The sequence below is a fragment of the Zonotrichia albicollis genome, chromosome 1, assembly GCF_047830755.1.
Source record: "Zonotrichia albicollis isolate bZonAlb1 chromosome 1, bZonAlb1.hap1, whole genome shotgun sequence".
In the NCBI taxonomy this organism is placed as follows: Eukaryota; Metazoa; Chordata; class Aves; order Passeriformes; family Passerellidae; genus Zonotrichia; species Zonotrichia albicollis.
Genome location: NC_133819.1, coordinates 143,389,364 through 143,406,563, shown reverse-complemented (window position 1 = coordinate 143,406,563; position 17,200 = coordinate 143,389,364). Strand labels below are relative to the sequence as shown.

The window sequence follows — 17,200 nt, the reverse complement described above, 5'->3', positions numbered from 1 at the left end:
GAGTGTTCAATCCTTCTGCTTTGATGTAAACTCAAATTAATTTACACATTCCCATGGAACTTGGTCTCTTCCCAGCCTCCCCTTCAATATTCTGTTGGATCAGGAATCCTTGATATTTCAGTGAAGGGGGACTTTGGCATTTGAGGTAGCTGATTTTCAGTTTCTGTTCTCCATATCCATTTTATTAGGTAATGCTGAGGTGGCACAGTTAGTATTAAGAAGTGGAGGATTAGGGTGCAGTTGAGATTTCGCTGTCATTATCCATTTTCACATGTTGCAACCAGAAATGTTTTTGCTTTCTCTGCCAAGAAGCAGATTAGTTTATGTTGCTCCAATTGTGGAATTATATTTTCCATTTTAAATACTGCATCAGAAAGTTCTGTTTCACAGTCAGAAAAACTTTCTTCCAAAGTAATTTGAATCTCTTTCCTACAGAAAGAGAATGGGAATCAAGTAGATTTAAAACAAGCAGCATCTGAATACATAATCAGTCACCCAAGCCTCAAATAGAAAGCCACTTGGAAGATTACATTTTCTTATTTAATTCTCAAGCCAAACAAGTGTCTACTAACAGCATTAATTCTGGAATTTGGAACTGTTTTTCCACCACCATAAAAAGGTACAGTTGATAACCATTGATACAGTTGTAACTATTCCAGTAGTAGTTTACTAAAAAAAAAAAGAAAAAACCACCACCTCCTCTTTTTTTTTTTTTTTTTTTTTTACTGCCCAATTAGTTAATTTGTGAAAGGAAAAGAACTATTTTCAGAAACTGAAAAGGCAGGTCTTCTGTTTTATGAATTAACTGCTGAATATCCCTTCAGTTCTGAAAGAGCAATTTATTTTCCTGTGACTATTTGCAAGAGGGAAATGAACTCCTGGGAAGGAAGCTGTGGAGAAACAATGGGACACACAGAATACATTAATCTAAATGTGAGTGCATAACTGGCATAAAACGTGCTCTGGAAGATATGCCTTGCAGAGAGGTAACCTGCAACAGCTAGCAGAAAGCTGCATCCTGTTGATGTCAACCAACTGTAAGGAAACACTGTTGGATTCTTAAAATAGGATTGAAATAGGCTGTATGGCTTCCATGAAAGTGTGTCATCCTTGACATGCTGGACTGACCTCTTCGTGCAGAATCCAGAGAAAATGCTTGCCTCTCTCCAGGAAGCCCAGCTTTGGTTCCCCCAGAGGCATGAGTGGCTGATGGCAGCTGTCTGCAGCCTGACTTGGCCCCTCCTAGGAGAAGCTCTTAGCTGGTGAAACAGTTCCCAGTGCCTTTACACCATGAGTAGTGAAAGTGGAGAGAGTATGAGCTCACACTATTGTAGCAAGAGTAAAGCTTTGGTATCTAACCATTTTATTTGTTTCCTACAGACTGGCAATGTGTGATTTACACGGGTTAATGTATCCCAGTATTCTACCTTGCACTGCCCAACTTTCTGGCTGAATATAATTGTCTCTTCTGTAGGGGGTGGTGGGTGTGCCTGGTGCATGCACTTACAGCAGTTAATTTCATTACCTTTAACTTTCAAAAAGATATAAAAAGTAGCTGCACTTGGTTAAGGACGCAGCTTTGGAAAAAATACCTCTGGAGTGCCTGATTATAGATAAACAATTTGGTGCCATGGCTTTATTGACAAGCCAATTTTGTCAAAATGATTTGTGCTAGGTACCCCTAACCTCAGAGGGACCGGGAAAAGGCTTAGAAAGCTGGATAGTTCTCATGTGATTACATTATCATGGGTGTATTTACATCCAAAATAGAGAAAGCACCAGAATAAATAGCAGCAGTGTTTATTGCAGAACTTTGTGTTCTGTTTGTTGTGCTAACACAGCAAGTAGTGTGAAACAGTAGTGACAGGGAAGTGTTTATGTAATTAGGTGATTTCTACAATCACCTTGTGTACTTGCTGCATGAGAACCCCATCTCATGCTAAACTATGTGTTTTCTTCCATTTATCTATGTTTTTATTTTATTTGCATTCTGGCATTAATTTTGGGACTGAAGGTTGTGCTGTAGTCACACTTAGGAATGATGTAGTTTGTCTTGACCTGATTTAGCAAATGGTTTCTCTGTACCAGTGACTTTAAAATCTCCCATACAGTACCTGAAAAAATAGGAGCTTGCTTATCTTCTTCCTGGAGAATCACAATTTTGGCTTCTGTGGTCTTTGACATTGTGACTACAGCTTGTCATAAGAGCTGACAAGACAGGATGTTCCTGATATAGCCCAAAGAAATAAATTTCACAGAGGGGAAATCATTGAAATAAATGGGAGAATCCTGGCCAAACCCTACCCATTACACGTTTTCCCATGGCCTCTTTCACAGGACCATTGCAGTACTATTTACCCTTTTTTTTAAATAGAAGTTTTGGACCACATAGCAGAGTTTATGTTAAGGTGGGGTGATGAACAGGGAAAACAGGATTTCCTCCTTGTTGTTCAGGGTGCTTCTTTGCATGGTGTTTTATCCTTTAGATTTTCACTGCAGCTGAAGTTGGCATGTAAGGGATGTCAGGATGGAGTTGCTTTACTTGGGTGTAAATCTGTGGTTGTGATGCCCATGGCCCCTGCATCTAACTCTGCTTGCCTGGGTTTCTTCTGTGCTCTCCATTTCTCAGCCCTGGTGAGGATGCTACTGGCTTGGTGAGATCAGTATCTGCAGAGGTTACTAATGTGCTGCAGATTCTCTATATAAACATTCTGGTCTTGTTTTTGTACTAGTCCTGGTACTGTTGCCAAATACTATTATCATAATTGGCCAAAGGAAACGAGGGGCCCAGGCTTGTACCAGAAATAGCAGCTCTTGTTAAAGCACACTGGTTTGTGTTGTCCGTGTGTCTGCTCCAGCTCTCAGGGAGGCAGCTGGTTCTGTTGCTTTTTTTTTCTTTTTTAAATGTTTGTGTCAGAACTGGTTTTGGAAGAAGCAGAGTTCACTCCTGGTCTGTGCTCCAGGGAAGGTGGGACTTGGTTGACTGGTAAGGGTTTGTACCAGAGGAGAGCATTTGTATGATTGCGCTTGATGGGGAAAAGAGAGACTCTGGGAGTTTAAATAATTCATCCCTTTCTTTCAGTCACTTCTTTTCAGGTATGGTGCGTGTCTTCATTAAATCTTGCATGAGTGCTGTGATGAGAGAAATGAGTTCCTGGCATTAGAGGCAGAATGCAAACTGTTTGGGATGGTAGGTGACCACAGCTGGATGGGGGTGCTGTGGCAGCAGCTCAGTCGGCCCCATTCCAGCCCCATGGGAACAGCAAAGCTCAGGAATTCCTTCAACAAACAGCAGCACATAAGCTGTCCCTGCAACAGGGTTGGGAGGATTTGAGAATTATTGAAGTTCACAGTGTAAAAACCACTTCAGGCTCCATTCTGTCCCTGTGTAACGTTCCATACAGTGCTATAATTGTTTACCCAGTGGGTCAGTCTGTCTCGCCCCAGTCTGAGAGGATTCCCCTAAAATCTTTCCTTGTGCTTGTGGCTGACAGGAAGGCCAGGCTGAGGCTGTGTTTAGATTTTGTTGTAAAGCTGCAGTTTGTGGTTGCTCTCAACTCCTCTTGAGCAGCTTGTTTTCAAAAAGAGCTGCTGCCTTTGTGTGCCCCAGTCAGGAGATTGTTTCCACCAAAATGGAGTGTTGTGGACAATGGTGGGAGGCAGAGGAAGGTCACTGCCAGCCCCCCAAAAGGAGAAGGGTGCCAAGCAAAACTGAAAGCTCTGCAGGGGACTGGTAGCTGAGCCTGCAAGGCTCAGTTGTGGCTGTAATATGCAGTAGAGCAGCAAGCTGCTGTGGGTGTGGAGCTGCTTCCAGCTGAGCAGTGATAGGCAGCAAGAATTGTCTCTTGAATTTGAAGATGACTGTCACCATGCACTGAAATGCACTTGAATTTGTTGGTCTGAAATAGCTCTGATGTGAGCAGCATTGCATCAGTGCCTTCACATGACAAGTGCCATGGAGCAATGGCAATAGTTTTGACTTCCCTCAGAGGTTTGCCTTTGTCTTCAAAATAAAATATTAAGAAATTGAGAGACAATGTTTTTCCCTCTCATTCCCCTGCCCATACCCAAAGGGTGGAGGCAGTGATCCTGCACACAGAGGCAGGGCTGTTGCTTTGGGCCTGTTTAACCCTTTGGAACCCATGGAAACCATGAGCACATGGCCAAACAGCTGCTGCCTATTTACATCCTACAGCAGCTGCCCTCAGCCCTCCCTTCCACAGCACCAGCTGGTGGGGAAACCACAGAGGAAAGTCTCTGCACCCACACATTCCTGTTCCTCTGAACTGCCTGTGGGTTGCTGGCTGGCTGGGAGTCTTCATTGCAGGTTATTAAAAGCACCCAAGTCTGGTGTGCCTGAGGAATGCACTGGTGTTTCTGTGAGTGGTTGCTTTAAAATTGAGGGGAAAAATACAGATGATGTATTTATTATAGCCAGCTTGTCTGTCAGTGAGGAAAGGATTTCTTTTGCAGGTGACCATTCACAGTAGCAGAAAAGTTGTTTTTCACTCTGTGTTTCATATCCATTTGTCAGATTCTCCATGTCTTAGATGCTTTTATTGCCCTTTAATCCCTGGGACCCTGCCTGGCCCAGGAGCTTAGAATAATTTTTTTTTTTTAGTTCCCATCCATCTGAAACACTGCATTTTATTTTAACCAGATGGGAATTAAGTAGCTGAATCCAGTTGATGAGGGCTGTTTCAAATAGCTCCTGGTGTTCCCTATCTCAGTGCTGAGGTTGTATGGCTTGGTTCCTGTGTCTGCAGGGAGCTTCTTTCCATATTAAAGACTGAACAAATACTTTCCTCTACACAGTCTTCTGACAAACTGGTGAGAGGAAGCCTGGTTTCACTAAATCACAGGAGAATGACCCACGGTGGCAGAGCTTTGATGTGGTGGTGCAGTGGCACAAGGAAGGCATTGAACATTAAATTATGCCATTGCTGATTGGGATCAGTGAGCCGCCTCTTAATACTCTGGTTTGGTCATGGGACAAAACTCAGCAGTAGAGATCTGTGTTTCTTCACTGCCATTTTAAAATAACCCCAATGAAAGAGTTTGAGCTTACTTGATGTGCAGATCCCTTTGAGGCAGGAGAGCAGGGCTGTGGCTCCACTGAGCAGTGCCTGGTGCTCTCAGCAGGGCCACGGTCCTGTGACTAACGCAAGTCTGGGATATTTTTAGTGTTCTTCCTTGAGTTGTTTGCCTGGCCCTCTCTGCACTTGGTTAGTGCTGTGAAGGTCAAACAAAGATAATAGACAGTTGTAAAGAGTGCTGAGAGGCCCAGCTGGCTGGGATGGCACTCCACCAGCACTGCTCTGCTTTTGAGATAGAGGGATGGGGAAGGGCTGAGAAGAGCTGGCATGCTGCTTTCAAGATATCAAACCCAGCTTTCTTCACACCTCTAAGCTAGGAAATAAGTATGTGCTAGGAAACAAATCCAGGCATCAGAAAAACAGTGACCTGGTCAGTTTGTCTGAAAGGATTAGGGAGTCATGTACAGCCTGCAACCCAATAGTCAGGATCTCTTCTCTTGCATACTCCACTCAGCAGGGAGTAGCAGCACATGCTGTGGAGGGGAGGGATCTGCCATCGCTGAATATATTGACAAAGGGAAATGGCAGGAGACTCCCTTTACTGCTGGACTCTCCTGTAATCAGGTTCCCCCAAGTGTTTGTTTTTCTGCTTCTTACCTTTCATCTTGCATTGGGAGTATTAAAATTGCTGTTGGTGGAGGGTGAAATTAATCCATCCCAAGGACTGCTGCTGTCCTTACACAATGCTGCTGCTCAGGTGACTGGGAACTTAATTGTCTGGCAACATCTCATGAAGAGACCCTAAAACTCACTAAGGAGATCAGGGCTGAAGGGAAAGTATGCAGCTGAAGCCATCTAAGACTGTCTCTCAGGAAAAACCTCTGGGAAAAGTGGGGAAGAAATGAATAAAATAAGTCACCAAAATAACAGTGTTAAGACCTTTCTAGCTACCAGTGCAAAGCACGACATAACTGGAAGGAAAGGATATTCTTGGGAGTAAATAAGAATACAAATAATAAATGGGGTTTTTTTTCTGTGTGTATTAGATATTGAATGAAATATGTTGGACTGCCTTCAAAGCAGGAACCCTGAGTGAATTGTTCTAATTTACCTTGCAAAGCAGAGTTGTTTTCCCTATATCCTCTGTCTGGAATTGCCTCATTCAAGGGATATTCAGCAGAAGCAGGCCTTGACTCCCAGCTACTCCCTGTGCTTCTCCTCCTTGTTTGTTCTTCTCTCCATTTACCCAGGTTCTCTTGAGGGGATGAGAGATGCTTTTCATTTTTTGGAAACTTCTGGCTGTGCTGTTGTGTCTGTGGTTTCCTGAGGAATGGTTGTGTGGGGTTTCTGAACAGCTGCTCAGGGCAGACCCAGGCTGACAACACAGCAGCCTTGGAACTCTTTCCATTACACTATCAGCATTTCCCCTGAGGCAGGACAGCTATCCATCTAATGGAATGACACATTTTTTCAGCACTGTCAGTCCTTAAATATCAAGTAAGTGAATTAATAGGGAGCAGGTGAGTGTTTCTTCAGAAGAAAGTTTAATGTCATGTAGCTGTTTGATGCATTGCCTCTGGTGCAACTGTCTTGTCATAAAACCTGACATCATTTGTTCAGTTGTCTTTCAGAATTACTTGCTGCTTTTCAGGTTTGTTAATTATAAGTGATGTTACACACAGTCTGATATGAGCTAGAATTACAACTTCCAGATTGAGTGCACAGAAAGCAAGCACATTTCACTAGGAGACAGTACAGCCTTCATCCATGTACCCATCTGTTGATTGACAAATATCTGAAGGAATGACTTATTAGGATTGCTCTGGCTCCAGCATTCAGTACAAGCAGGTCTTTTTGAGTAGCATGGCACTGCCACAGGAGCCTTTCATCAAACAATATGAATGGACTTTCTGCTCTGTAGTCACTGCCTTAATCCAGGGATGCAGGTGTGAAACCACACTGCAGGCTGAGGGGCTATAGTGTTGTGAGGAGGGTGATGGTGCTAAGCTGCTCTTGCTCACTCACTTGTGGAGCATGAACTTCTAACCTTTATCTGGGCACTGCTTCTCCCAGTGAAGCTTTTTATTCCAAACCCAAAAAAAGCAACAATGAAAGCCCCACACCTTTTCCCAACAGTTTGTAGTGGTGTGAAACACACAGTTTGTAGTGTTGTGAATCAGCTTTCATAAAGTATATCCCCAAACTGCTGTCAGTTGAACAGGAAAAAGTGGTTTATAGAATCATATGTCCAGTAAATTAATCTCTAGACAGAAGCAGGGGCTCCTAGGAGCATATGCAGTGAGATAACTGCTGACTGCAGTTGAGGGTGAATGCAGATAAACCTCTCCTGCTGCAGCTTGCTGCAGGATAAATGGCTTATTAGGGAATAAATGCAACAGTGTGAAATGTGGGCTTGTGGAGTGCATGTGGTTGTCTGAGAGAGGAACCATGGAAAAGGGAGTTGCAGCAATTTCTTCCTGTCTCCTCTCTTTGTTAAGCCACAAACTTTGAAGAGGGCTCAAAAAATCCAAAAAGGGATGTTTGATCATTGAGCTGCCCCTGTTGGGAAAATCTCAGTGTGTTGAGATGGCTTTTCATATATCACAGAGAACCTTTGTCCCTGCTGCTTCTCACCCAAGACTGCAAACATCAAGTAAATGCATCAATATGAAATGGAGTCCTTTGCCTCCCACTGAGCCCAGTGTTCTTCCAGTATTGTGCATGTCCTTTGCCTTCAGCATGCTTTATCTGGACTGCCTGAGTATTTATATGGTGATGCTCTGTGCATTCTGTTTTCCAGAAAATAACTATCAAATACTTTTCCCCATCTTTAAGTAGGTCAGCCGTTAATCTAATTGATTAACTTTGTAGGTGGTCAATTAAATTGATTTGCTCATATATGGAGGGCATAGTTATTCACTGTATTGGTGTAACTCACTATGTAGTTTTATATAGAGGAGTTGTGAAAAGCTTGGCTGGACAGAATCTCAAGGGGAAAACCCAAAACCTAACAGGAAAGGCATTGCAAAAAGTGGTTGAACACTGAAGTATCTTTTAAAAACAAGTTCAGAGATGTCTTTGCCTGAAATTTCAGACTGTCAGCTCATGGGTGTCTTCAGTGAGTGGTGAAAGTTTGAGGGTGTTACAAGGCAGTACTTTGCTGGAAACTACTAAGCTGTGAAATGCCCCTTTGTTTTGACAAAGGAGTCACTGAAAGATAGTATTTTAAAAGATTGGTTCCTCTGGGGGGTTCAGCAGCCACTGCACTTTGATGCTGGAAGCCTGAAGTAGCTCTACCAGCTTGTTTGTGTTGTTGAGGAATGGACCATCATTCAAAAGCTGCCATGAATTATCCATGGAAAACAGCCCTTAGATAGGAGCCCCTTGGTGGTTGGTTAGTATAATTAATATAAGCATCTTGCTGCAGCTTTACATTTTGGTTTAGCAACTTTTCAATTTGAGAAGAGTCTTGGGACTGCCTTGATTTCAATTATCTCCCTGATGCTGAAGGTGGGGTTTTAACTTGATATTCATTACATTCCTCAAGGGAACTGCAGACAGCAGGCAATGGTTAGGGTTGTGCAGACAGCATAGCTCACACCAAACATCTGAACCCAAAGCAGATCTACCATTTAGGAGTTAAAAGTGCTATGCTACTTGCTTTTTATTTTAGAAGGCCTTTTTTTCTTAAGATGGCCTTTTTGGGATGCAGCAGATATGGAGTATTCCTGGGCTTGTATTCAAATCATGTCTTCCACTATTTTTTTCAGTTTTTTTGTGAATCTTACTAAAGACTTGATTAAAAGAATTCCAGTGCAGGAGAATGTGAAAACATGAACTGAATGTGCTGTGAACACTGAAAAGCTAGAAGACAGCTCAGTTTCTTTACTTGCAGTACCTTTTTACTGTTGATGTTGGCTGTGCTACTGTCATGGTAGACAGGTAAGTCTTTGCTGTAAAAATGCAAAAATGATGTAAAAATGATAGATTAATCAAGGTTGGTCCTTCAGTTCAGTACTCTCTCTGATGCAGCATGCAGATGCAGCATGCAGGGAACGCTGTGGAGCAAATTCCTTGGGAAATGTCTTAGGCATTGCTGTCCAAAAAGAATCGTGTTGGCTTTGCAGAACGATGAGCTAGGAGATGGAAGAGAATTTGAGAACAGAGCAGACAGGAGTCTTTCCTCTAATATGCAGAGGCAGCAGCTCCAGCCAGACCCATGGTCATAGATGAAATTGTGAGGGTCATCTTGAGCTCTGTAGCATTCCCAGTCTCACAGGGCTCATTTGTCCAGCATGTCCCAGTGTTCTATTTAATGATCCTGTGAATTGCTGCTGTTTTCTGTTCTTGGGAAAGAAGTGATGCTGGGCTGATGTCCTGGAGGATACAAGCACTCTTGATACTGCTGTGAGGGGAGGCACAGGGGGATGGCTGCATGGGCTACTCTTTCATAGTGGGGAGGTTGTAAGGGTGGAAAAAGGGAGGCAAGCAGTGCTTGGCAGTTGGGAGTTAATTCAAAGAATGCTCGGATTTTGTTTTCCCTTTTGTCTGACAACACAGCCTCCTCCCAGTTTTCCCACACAATTAAAAACATCTCAGCACTGGCTTCTTTATGCACTTCTGCATTTCTGGAGGCAGATGTGCTGAATTGTGTTGCTGGTTTTTTGCTTTAACATGGCCCATGGTCCTTCATGCTGAATAAGTCTTCAGTATTCAAAACACAGGGAACTGGGATAAGGCTCAGCTCTCTTTATATGAACAGCAAAGCATAACACCCTTCTGAGCAACATCTTTGTTCTGGAAATGCCTTTACTTCCACAGACTGTTAGAATATGGGTGGGTATTGATACCTTTTTATAGATGGAGCAAGTCAGCTTAGTGTGCTGGCTTTATGGCTCATCTTTTGAGAGGGGAAAATGAGTTAGTGTTACCATGACCGACCAGGCTTTTATGCAAAGCTTCCATTTGCAAAACTCTTTCTCACTTGTTTTATCAGCTGCACCAGATCTTATTAAAACCCAAACAGTAGCCAGCTCTATTAGCTTAATAGTTTAATACCAGCTTCTCCATCAAGTAGAAGCAACAGGTTATTTAAAACATGTAGGTCAGATTGGTCTGATGTTTTCCAGTGAGATTATGTAAACACATTATTATTACTATCAAAACTCTCAAATGCTGAAGATGCACCTAGGGCAGGATGTTTTTTGTGTGTGTTCCTCTTTGCTTCCTGAAGTTCTATTGCAAAATATACTCTAAGGAGATTTTTTTGTCTTTACTTTCAAACTTGATATTAACATCAGAGTATTTTTGCTGACTCTTTTACAATGGTATTCTTAATGTAAATGTGCCACTACAAGTTTAGGCTCAGGTTAAAAATGAAAACATTTTCCTTTGAGAAATCTTGTCCTACTTCTGTAGGAGGGCTGCAGTATAAAACAAAGAGTAAAATGAATGCTAGGTAGCCAGTCCGTTCCTGGTTTTTTGTTATCAAAGCTAATAGCTGCAGAAAGTAAATTGTTTAAAAGATTTTTAATTCTGCTAGAGTACTGATTACAGTTAGAAGTCCTGAAGTTTTTTTGTTGGTGTAAGGACAGATAACTATGTAATATAACTTCCACATTATGGGAAAACGAGGCTGTGTTAAAAGTACAAATAGATGATTATGAACATTTAGGGCTATTTGCTGTAAAACTCTGAAAGGATCAGTAAATATGTAGGGCAGCCTTTTTCCCGAGACAGTAAAATCCATAGGTGCCTTCTGTAGGAAGTGAGGAAAAGGGCAATATTTACATACAGAAAGGAGGCAGATGCTCATCTGCTGGAATCTCAGCACTGCAGAAAAGGTACCATTTACAATCTGTTGTAAACTCTGGTGTTCAAAGGGCAGCAATAAGACTCCCACTCAGCACTGAAGCTCGAGCAAATCTTTCTACAAATCTGTCCCTTTGCTTAGTTGTTGTTAATTGGTTTGGTAATTGTGACAGCTTTCTGTGGAAGCAGCAAGCCACTGCATTCTGGAAACAGCTTGGTAAATTCTTGTCATTTTAACTGGCTGGCTTTAATATTACCAGTCCACAAAGAAAGGGTGGGGAAAATAGATTTTTGTGTTACTCTGAGAAGGTAACCATGAATTTTATCAATCCAAGCAAATGACATGCTGCACAGGCAGGTTGAAAATTCATAGCCCTCTTCAAGAGTAATTCTTACAAGTCAGAGAAATGAAGACTTTTATATGTTGTGTGTGTGAGAGAGAGAGTAATCATGGAAAACTGCACCACCCTTGGAGGAAGGAAACAGATGGCAGGAAGAGCTTCCAGATACTTGACAGGCTGCAACAGACTTAAATGCAGGCAGTGATAAATGGGCATGAGATTGGGTTTTGCTGTAGCTATTGTTGTTTAGTCTTGTTAAAATGCCTGATGTGCTCTGTGTTAGCAGTACCAAAGTTTTATGTTCTCTGCTTTGGTGGTCCTTTGTTTAGCTGCTGTGGCCACTGGGGTGCTGTGAATGGGAATGAAGATCCAGGCATTTCTATGAAAAATGAAGTTTCTGCATAGCACTAATAGCAGGACTTAATGTTGAGTAACAGGAAGGGAGAAGTGAAACTGAATTTAATTCCTGCATCTGGGTTATTCCAGTCTCTCTGGCAGAAATGGCCATGTGAGGCTAATAATGAAAAAAAAAGAAGTTTTTGTGTGTGTTTGAATGATTCATTCCTCCACCATCCTCAAGTGTAAAGTTACAGATGCTGTGATTCCTTATCTTGGGAGCTTTATCAGAACAGACAGAAATGGGTAGCAGTTATATTTTATACCTTGTGCAGGCTGCTGGGAACACTGGAGAGCAGCCTCCTGTCTGTCGTGTAATAACAGTGCCTGATTTCATGTTATTGATTATAACAGATAATAAACAGTATATACTGAGGAAATCTTGTGGCTTCTGATAGGAGCTACCAGTGTGGACTCTGTGAAGCTGTTTGGACCTGAGTAAACACAGCTCCTCCTCCTTTTGGGTAGGGTACAGCACAGCTAATTTTCCTTCCCAGGTTCAGCCTGCAGTTGTGCAAGAAGATAACTATGCTGCAATAAAGCTCAAACCTTCAAGCCTCAGCATGAGGGTAAAACTCCACAGGGTTATTTAGGCATGTGACTTCTCATTGCATAAATCCCCTAATACTTAACAAAAGTTTCCTCCTACGAGTTTGCAAAGGGGTTTTATAGGACAGTTTAGCCTTTTTACCCTTCATGGTCTTTTCCCCTCCACTGAACTGTCCTGTGGCCTGTCAGAGCTGTGTGAGTCTGTTTTCAGCCCTGAGCTGGAGTGTAATGTTACCCAGACTGAGCAGAGAGGAGCTGCTGTGTGTGCAGGCCGGGCAGAGCGTGGGCAGGAGCTGTGTACGTGACTGAGGGCAGCTCAGTGAGCAGGTACTCACCATGAGCAAGCAGCTGAAGGAATGCAGCCTGGGACAGATGGCTTTGGGGCAAGCAGAACAACAGGGAAGGCAATTAAGCTGAGTAGTGTCTGCCTGGGCTCAGGAGCCTGTGTGTTCCTACAGCCTGGGTTTTCACTGCTGTCTGGATGGCCTCTCAGTGATGGTGCAGTGCTGCCTGGGGCAATGGGCTGCACATCCACCACGGAGCTCTGTGCAGCCACAGCTTCTCAGCCAGCAGCATTCGGGCTGAGGCAAAGCCAGGGTGTGTGTAAAGTTCTGAAAGTTCTAGAAAATATGGCCGGAAGGAACTGAAGCCAGTCTGTTGTGTACTGACTGTTAGAATGAAAACATGTGGAACTGCTGCTGGTTCCACACTGAATACCCAGACCCTGCTCTGCACAGGTAGTGTAGAATGGCCCATAGGGAATGTGAGACCATCTGGTCCTGGACCACTTAGGGCTCCAAGTGCTTCAGCTAGTTAAGTGTGAATATGATGGCCTCCTTTGAGCAGGGCAAAAAGCCCTAAGGAATTGCTCCTCTTTTGCAAGTCTCAATTAAAGGAGAAAGTCAAATGTCTGTGTCCTTACTTGACTTGCTGATGTAATATTAGACTGGACTGTAGAAAGTATCTGATGGAGCAGCCCTGATGATACCAATGATCTGCAGGAGAGATAAGTTGCTATGTAGCATCTGATTGAAAAGGTCACGGAATAAGATTTGGTTATTTGTGATCTGCATTATTGCTTGCTTCTCTATTTGCAATGGTCAGATTTAATGTTAGTCTGAAGTGATTGTGTCCTGTAGCAAAATAACTTGGAAAAAATTAGCTGTTCTATTCAGCATGCTCTTAAAGCAACCTCTTATAGCAATGAAAGGCCTTGATTCAGCCTGAGCTTGCTGTTCTGCATGGGTATTTTGAACTTTAATGACAATTCTTCGAGATTGAGGTGCTATGGGTGCTTTAGTTCTGTTGACTCATGTTATGTAACTCAAAGGGCTCCCTGCAGAGAGGGCTCCCTTCTGCCTGTGCCTGCATCAGCAAATGGAAATGCTGTTTAAGTGCTGGCAGCAGTTCACTGGGAACTGAAGACTACAGAATGCCTTTGTTGGGAGGAAAATATTAAGGATGCCTGGTTTGCTTTTTATTAATTTTTTGATAGTTTGATTACTCTTTTTATTAATGTCATGACAGTTACTTACTTCAGCATCTGTCCAAACAAGGGACAAAAAGTAACTGGCTGTTGTGAAATAGGGCCTAAATGTATTGCATATTACTTCCAGTCCAGTCTTTTGCTGGCCTGGAATAGTGAAGAAAGTAGGGCTGTCCTTAAATTTTCTTTCATGGGCCATAAAGATGGCAAATAACATATTTAGTCGCACCAGGATTATGGTTAATCCTGTAGGTCACATCAAAAGATATCTCTATCATTGAAGTTGCATCCCTGGGTTTTTGCCTCCAGGGCTTGTCCACTGGTGCAGTCTGTGATCTCCTGGCACCACATTTACAGGAAAAGCTGAGGAAAAGCTGCCTCCAGGAGCTGCCAGTCTGCCTGGTGTGAAACAATTAAAAACCTGAAGCGATCTGGCGAGTGTCTCCCTGGTGAGTCACTGGGCAGAGGGGAGCAGGGCTCTGCATCATCCTCCCCAGCCTTGCCAGGTGCTTCATGCCCACCTGAGGGGACAGACACTTCATTTTAAAGAAGTGAAACGGTTCCTTTGTGATCCAGATACAAAACGACTGTCACTTATGTAAAAATGGAATTCCTGCCTGGTTTTGTTTTGTCTCCTTTGGTGTTTGTATTGGCTTGGCATTTTCATATTTTGTATCCTGTGTCAGTATTTGTTTCTGGGAAGAAAGTTTTGCTTAAACTTTAATTCCTGCAATTTGTTTGTTTAAACTTGTTGGCAACTTTGAAATGCTGCAGTCTGCTCCATATGCTAGTATCAGTGTTGCTATTAGTGACTGCCTTCCAAAGAAAAAAGCAGCAATTAGACAGGGAATGTTTTTTATGAAATACTTGGGAGTATTCTCAGTTATAATAATATTTGGGAATATTTTTGAGCTATTTTGTGGCTAGTTTTTAATAAATGTAGGGTTACTTTGTGGCTGGTATTTAGTCAAGATTGTACAGAGCTGAACCCGGTGAAAGTTTTTTTCCCCCCACAGACTTGCAGTGTGGAAATAGTGGAAATAGTCCATATATAAAAAAAATATATAATCATGATAACAGTATGGATATGATAGGTGACAGCTGACTTGAGCACAGCAAAAGCTGTGAGGAGAGACAGGTGTGTGTTTGTACATGGCAGATGAACAGTGAGTTCATTGGAGAAAAATAATTTCAATAGCTCAGTGTAGTCAGTCTGTGAAGGTTGAAATAGCATGAGCCTGATGAAAGAAAAGAAGTCGAAAACCAGAATGCAAGCAATAATTTTAAGTGTCATTGGTAGTACCAGACTAGTGGAAGGAAGGCCAGGTCTGAACAAAGCAACAAGACACATGTATCAAATACCAAAACCCAAACTTAGGAGTGTCAGTGCTCAGATGGATGGGAAGAGCCATCTTTGCTGCTTTCAGGAGGAAAGTCAGGATCAGGAGAAGGAGTTGAGAAGCAGAGAGCAGCCCCCCATGGCTGGGTCTGTCATTTGGGTGGCTGTGTCCCCAGTGATCAGCAAATGGGGCTAGAGGGGACTTGGTGACCTTTTTTCAGCAGTGGTTCTCTTAAAGTAATGCCTGAACCTCATTAAAAAATGGAAGCGATCCAAGATGTAAGACAGGGAACAAGACTGAAGAGCTAATTTGAGTCATCCACATGAAGTTGTTTATTTTATGTTTGAATTTGAGAATACTGAAAACACAGATACTTTTTTCAGTGGTTGAGGATGCTTCACTCCAGCTGATCACAACAAAAGTATTTCAGTGGGAGTTTGGTTCCCCAGGAGGAAGCTGAGCAGAGTGCAGAGAGCAAAAAGCCTGGGGGATGGAGCCATGGATGACTCCTGGAAACAGCTGGAGTGGGAGGGATGAGGAGAAAAATGGGAGAAGACTAAACCACAAGAAACAAATGAAAGGGTAATTAAAAGAAGGAGGATGGCTGCTTGTTCTGAAGACAGCTGGCAGGCTGGAGGAGAAGGGAATGGGTTGCTGAATGTTGTCCAGAGAAGGTAATTATTTCTGGCTTTGAGTTCTGGCTCTGATTCATATAATATTTAAGGAATACATCTATATTTTTCATGATAAGCAGCCTGAAAGCAAATGCTGGAAATTTTCCATCTGTGGAGAAACTTCTTTGCTGTGGATATATACCATGAAAGCGAGTGGGACTGAAGCAAAGTCCATTAAAAAATTCCTCTTTTCATGGGAGTAAGAGGTGAATGCTCTGGACTAGTTGAAATACCCAGTTAAAAAAAAAGTGCTTAACTGCTGAATTCCTTTCCTTAAAAATTAAGTAACATGCAGATTTTTCAGTACTAAAGTCAGTGTACAAATTAAAAAATGGTATTGGAGGAAGGCAGTACAGGGTGTATTTTGAAAGTTAGGGTTTAGATGCAAGAAAAAGAGCAATCATACTTCATGTTGGATTGGCCTACTGTTATAATAAATTAGGATGGTTGACCTTGCTGTATTTAATTTTACAATTTTGCCCTCATCTGGGCTTTACTCTGTCGTCTCAAGAGCAATCACTGGATATATCCCTTTGTAGCCCTAAGTAACTTTTGCATCTATTCAGAGAGCATGTTTTTTTTGAGGAGGTTTTTGAAAACACCCTGTCTCTGTATCTTGCCTGATCTGTTACTCAATTCAGATCAGAATTTCACATAGAAATTCCTGTAATGAGATCTCTTTGATTTGACTGGGAAGCTTTTGTGCCCAGAGCATTTGGGCAGGCTGTTCAAATCTCAGATTTGGAAGCCTGAGTGGGGATGAATTTATTGCTTTCCTTGATCCACTGGTAAATCTGACCCAACTCACTTCTGCTGAAGAGACACAAGAAAGCAAGAATTCACAAAATAAACTCAGATATTTATTTACACTGTCATTTGGGAAGAACACCATTCTAACAAGCATTTAACAAACTCAGAGGAGAAGGGGAGAATTGGGGTGGATGTGCTCAGCCTGCACTGCACAGTGGTGAGCACACACACAGTCACACACACAGCACCTGCCTTGGGCTGTGTACCTGCAGCTCTGAGCGCAGGCTCTGCTGGGCAGGGACACAGGCACTGCCAGCCCTGCAGTGCACAACTCTGCAGTGCCCCTCTGCACGGCTGGGCTGCTGTGGCTGCTGCTCTGATCATCACCCTTCGTGTCTGCAGATAATTTTGGCCCAGCTGTTATAAATTAGAAACCACATTAAACTTTATTTCATCTGTCATGTAGTCAGTGATTAAATTTTACTTTTCTATATTAATAACTATATGCAGGAGGCAGTTTATAACCCTACTTAACTGCTTCAAAATAAAAACCTGCATCCTTTAAATTGTGTATTGTATACAACCTGGGTAACAGGTTACAGGATTGTGCGGCTTCCTACAGAGTGGAACTTCCAAATCCTGAATATTAACACAGAAGAAAAAGGTTCCTGAGGACTATTCAGGATGTCTGAATATACAGTAGATTTGCAGTTTGTTGAAAATATCTGGGGAGCAGTGTCTCATATTTGAGTGTATTTGTGTTTGTAGTGGGTTTCTGTGGTTGATTCTCTAGTCATCTGCTAACCTGAAATACAGT

At 42.5% G+C, this 17,200-nt stretch overlaps 1 protein-coding gene across 19 annotated transcripts in view; it reads left to right on the top strand.

Annotated features, from left to right (window-relative positions):
* The window catches only part of MTSS1 (MTSS I-BAR domain containing 1), a 125,440-nt gene that overhangs the window by 42,219 nt on the left and 66,021 nt on the right, over positions 1 to 17,200 (top strand). Inside the window, exon 1 of one of the 19 annotated variants that reach the window (XM_074556661.1) lies at positions 2,015 to 2,986. The exons of 17 other annotated variants lie outside the window; for them this stretch is intronic. In XM_074556661.1, the coding sequence (XP_074412762.1) occupies positions 2,905 to 2,986 (82 nt within the window). In that variant the 5' untranslated portion in view covers positions 2,015 to 2,904. Of the gene's footprint in view, positions 1 to 2,014; positions 2,987 to 17,200 lie in introns of those variants that run through there. One more of the 19 variants, XM_074556684.1, reaches the window with a different exon arrangement.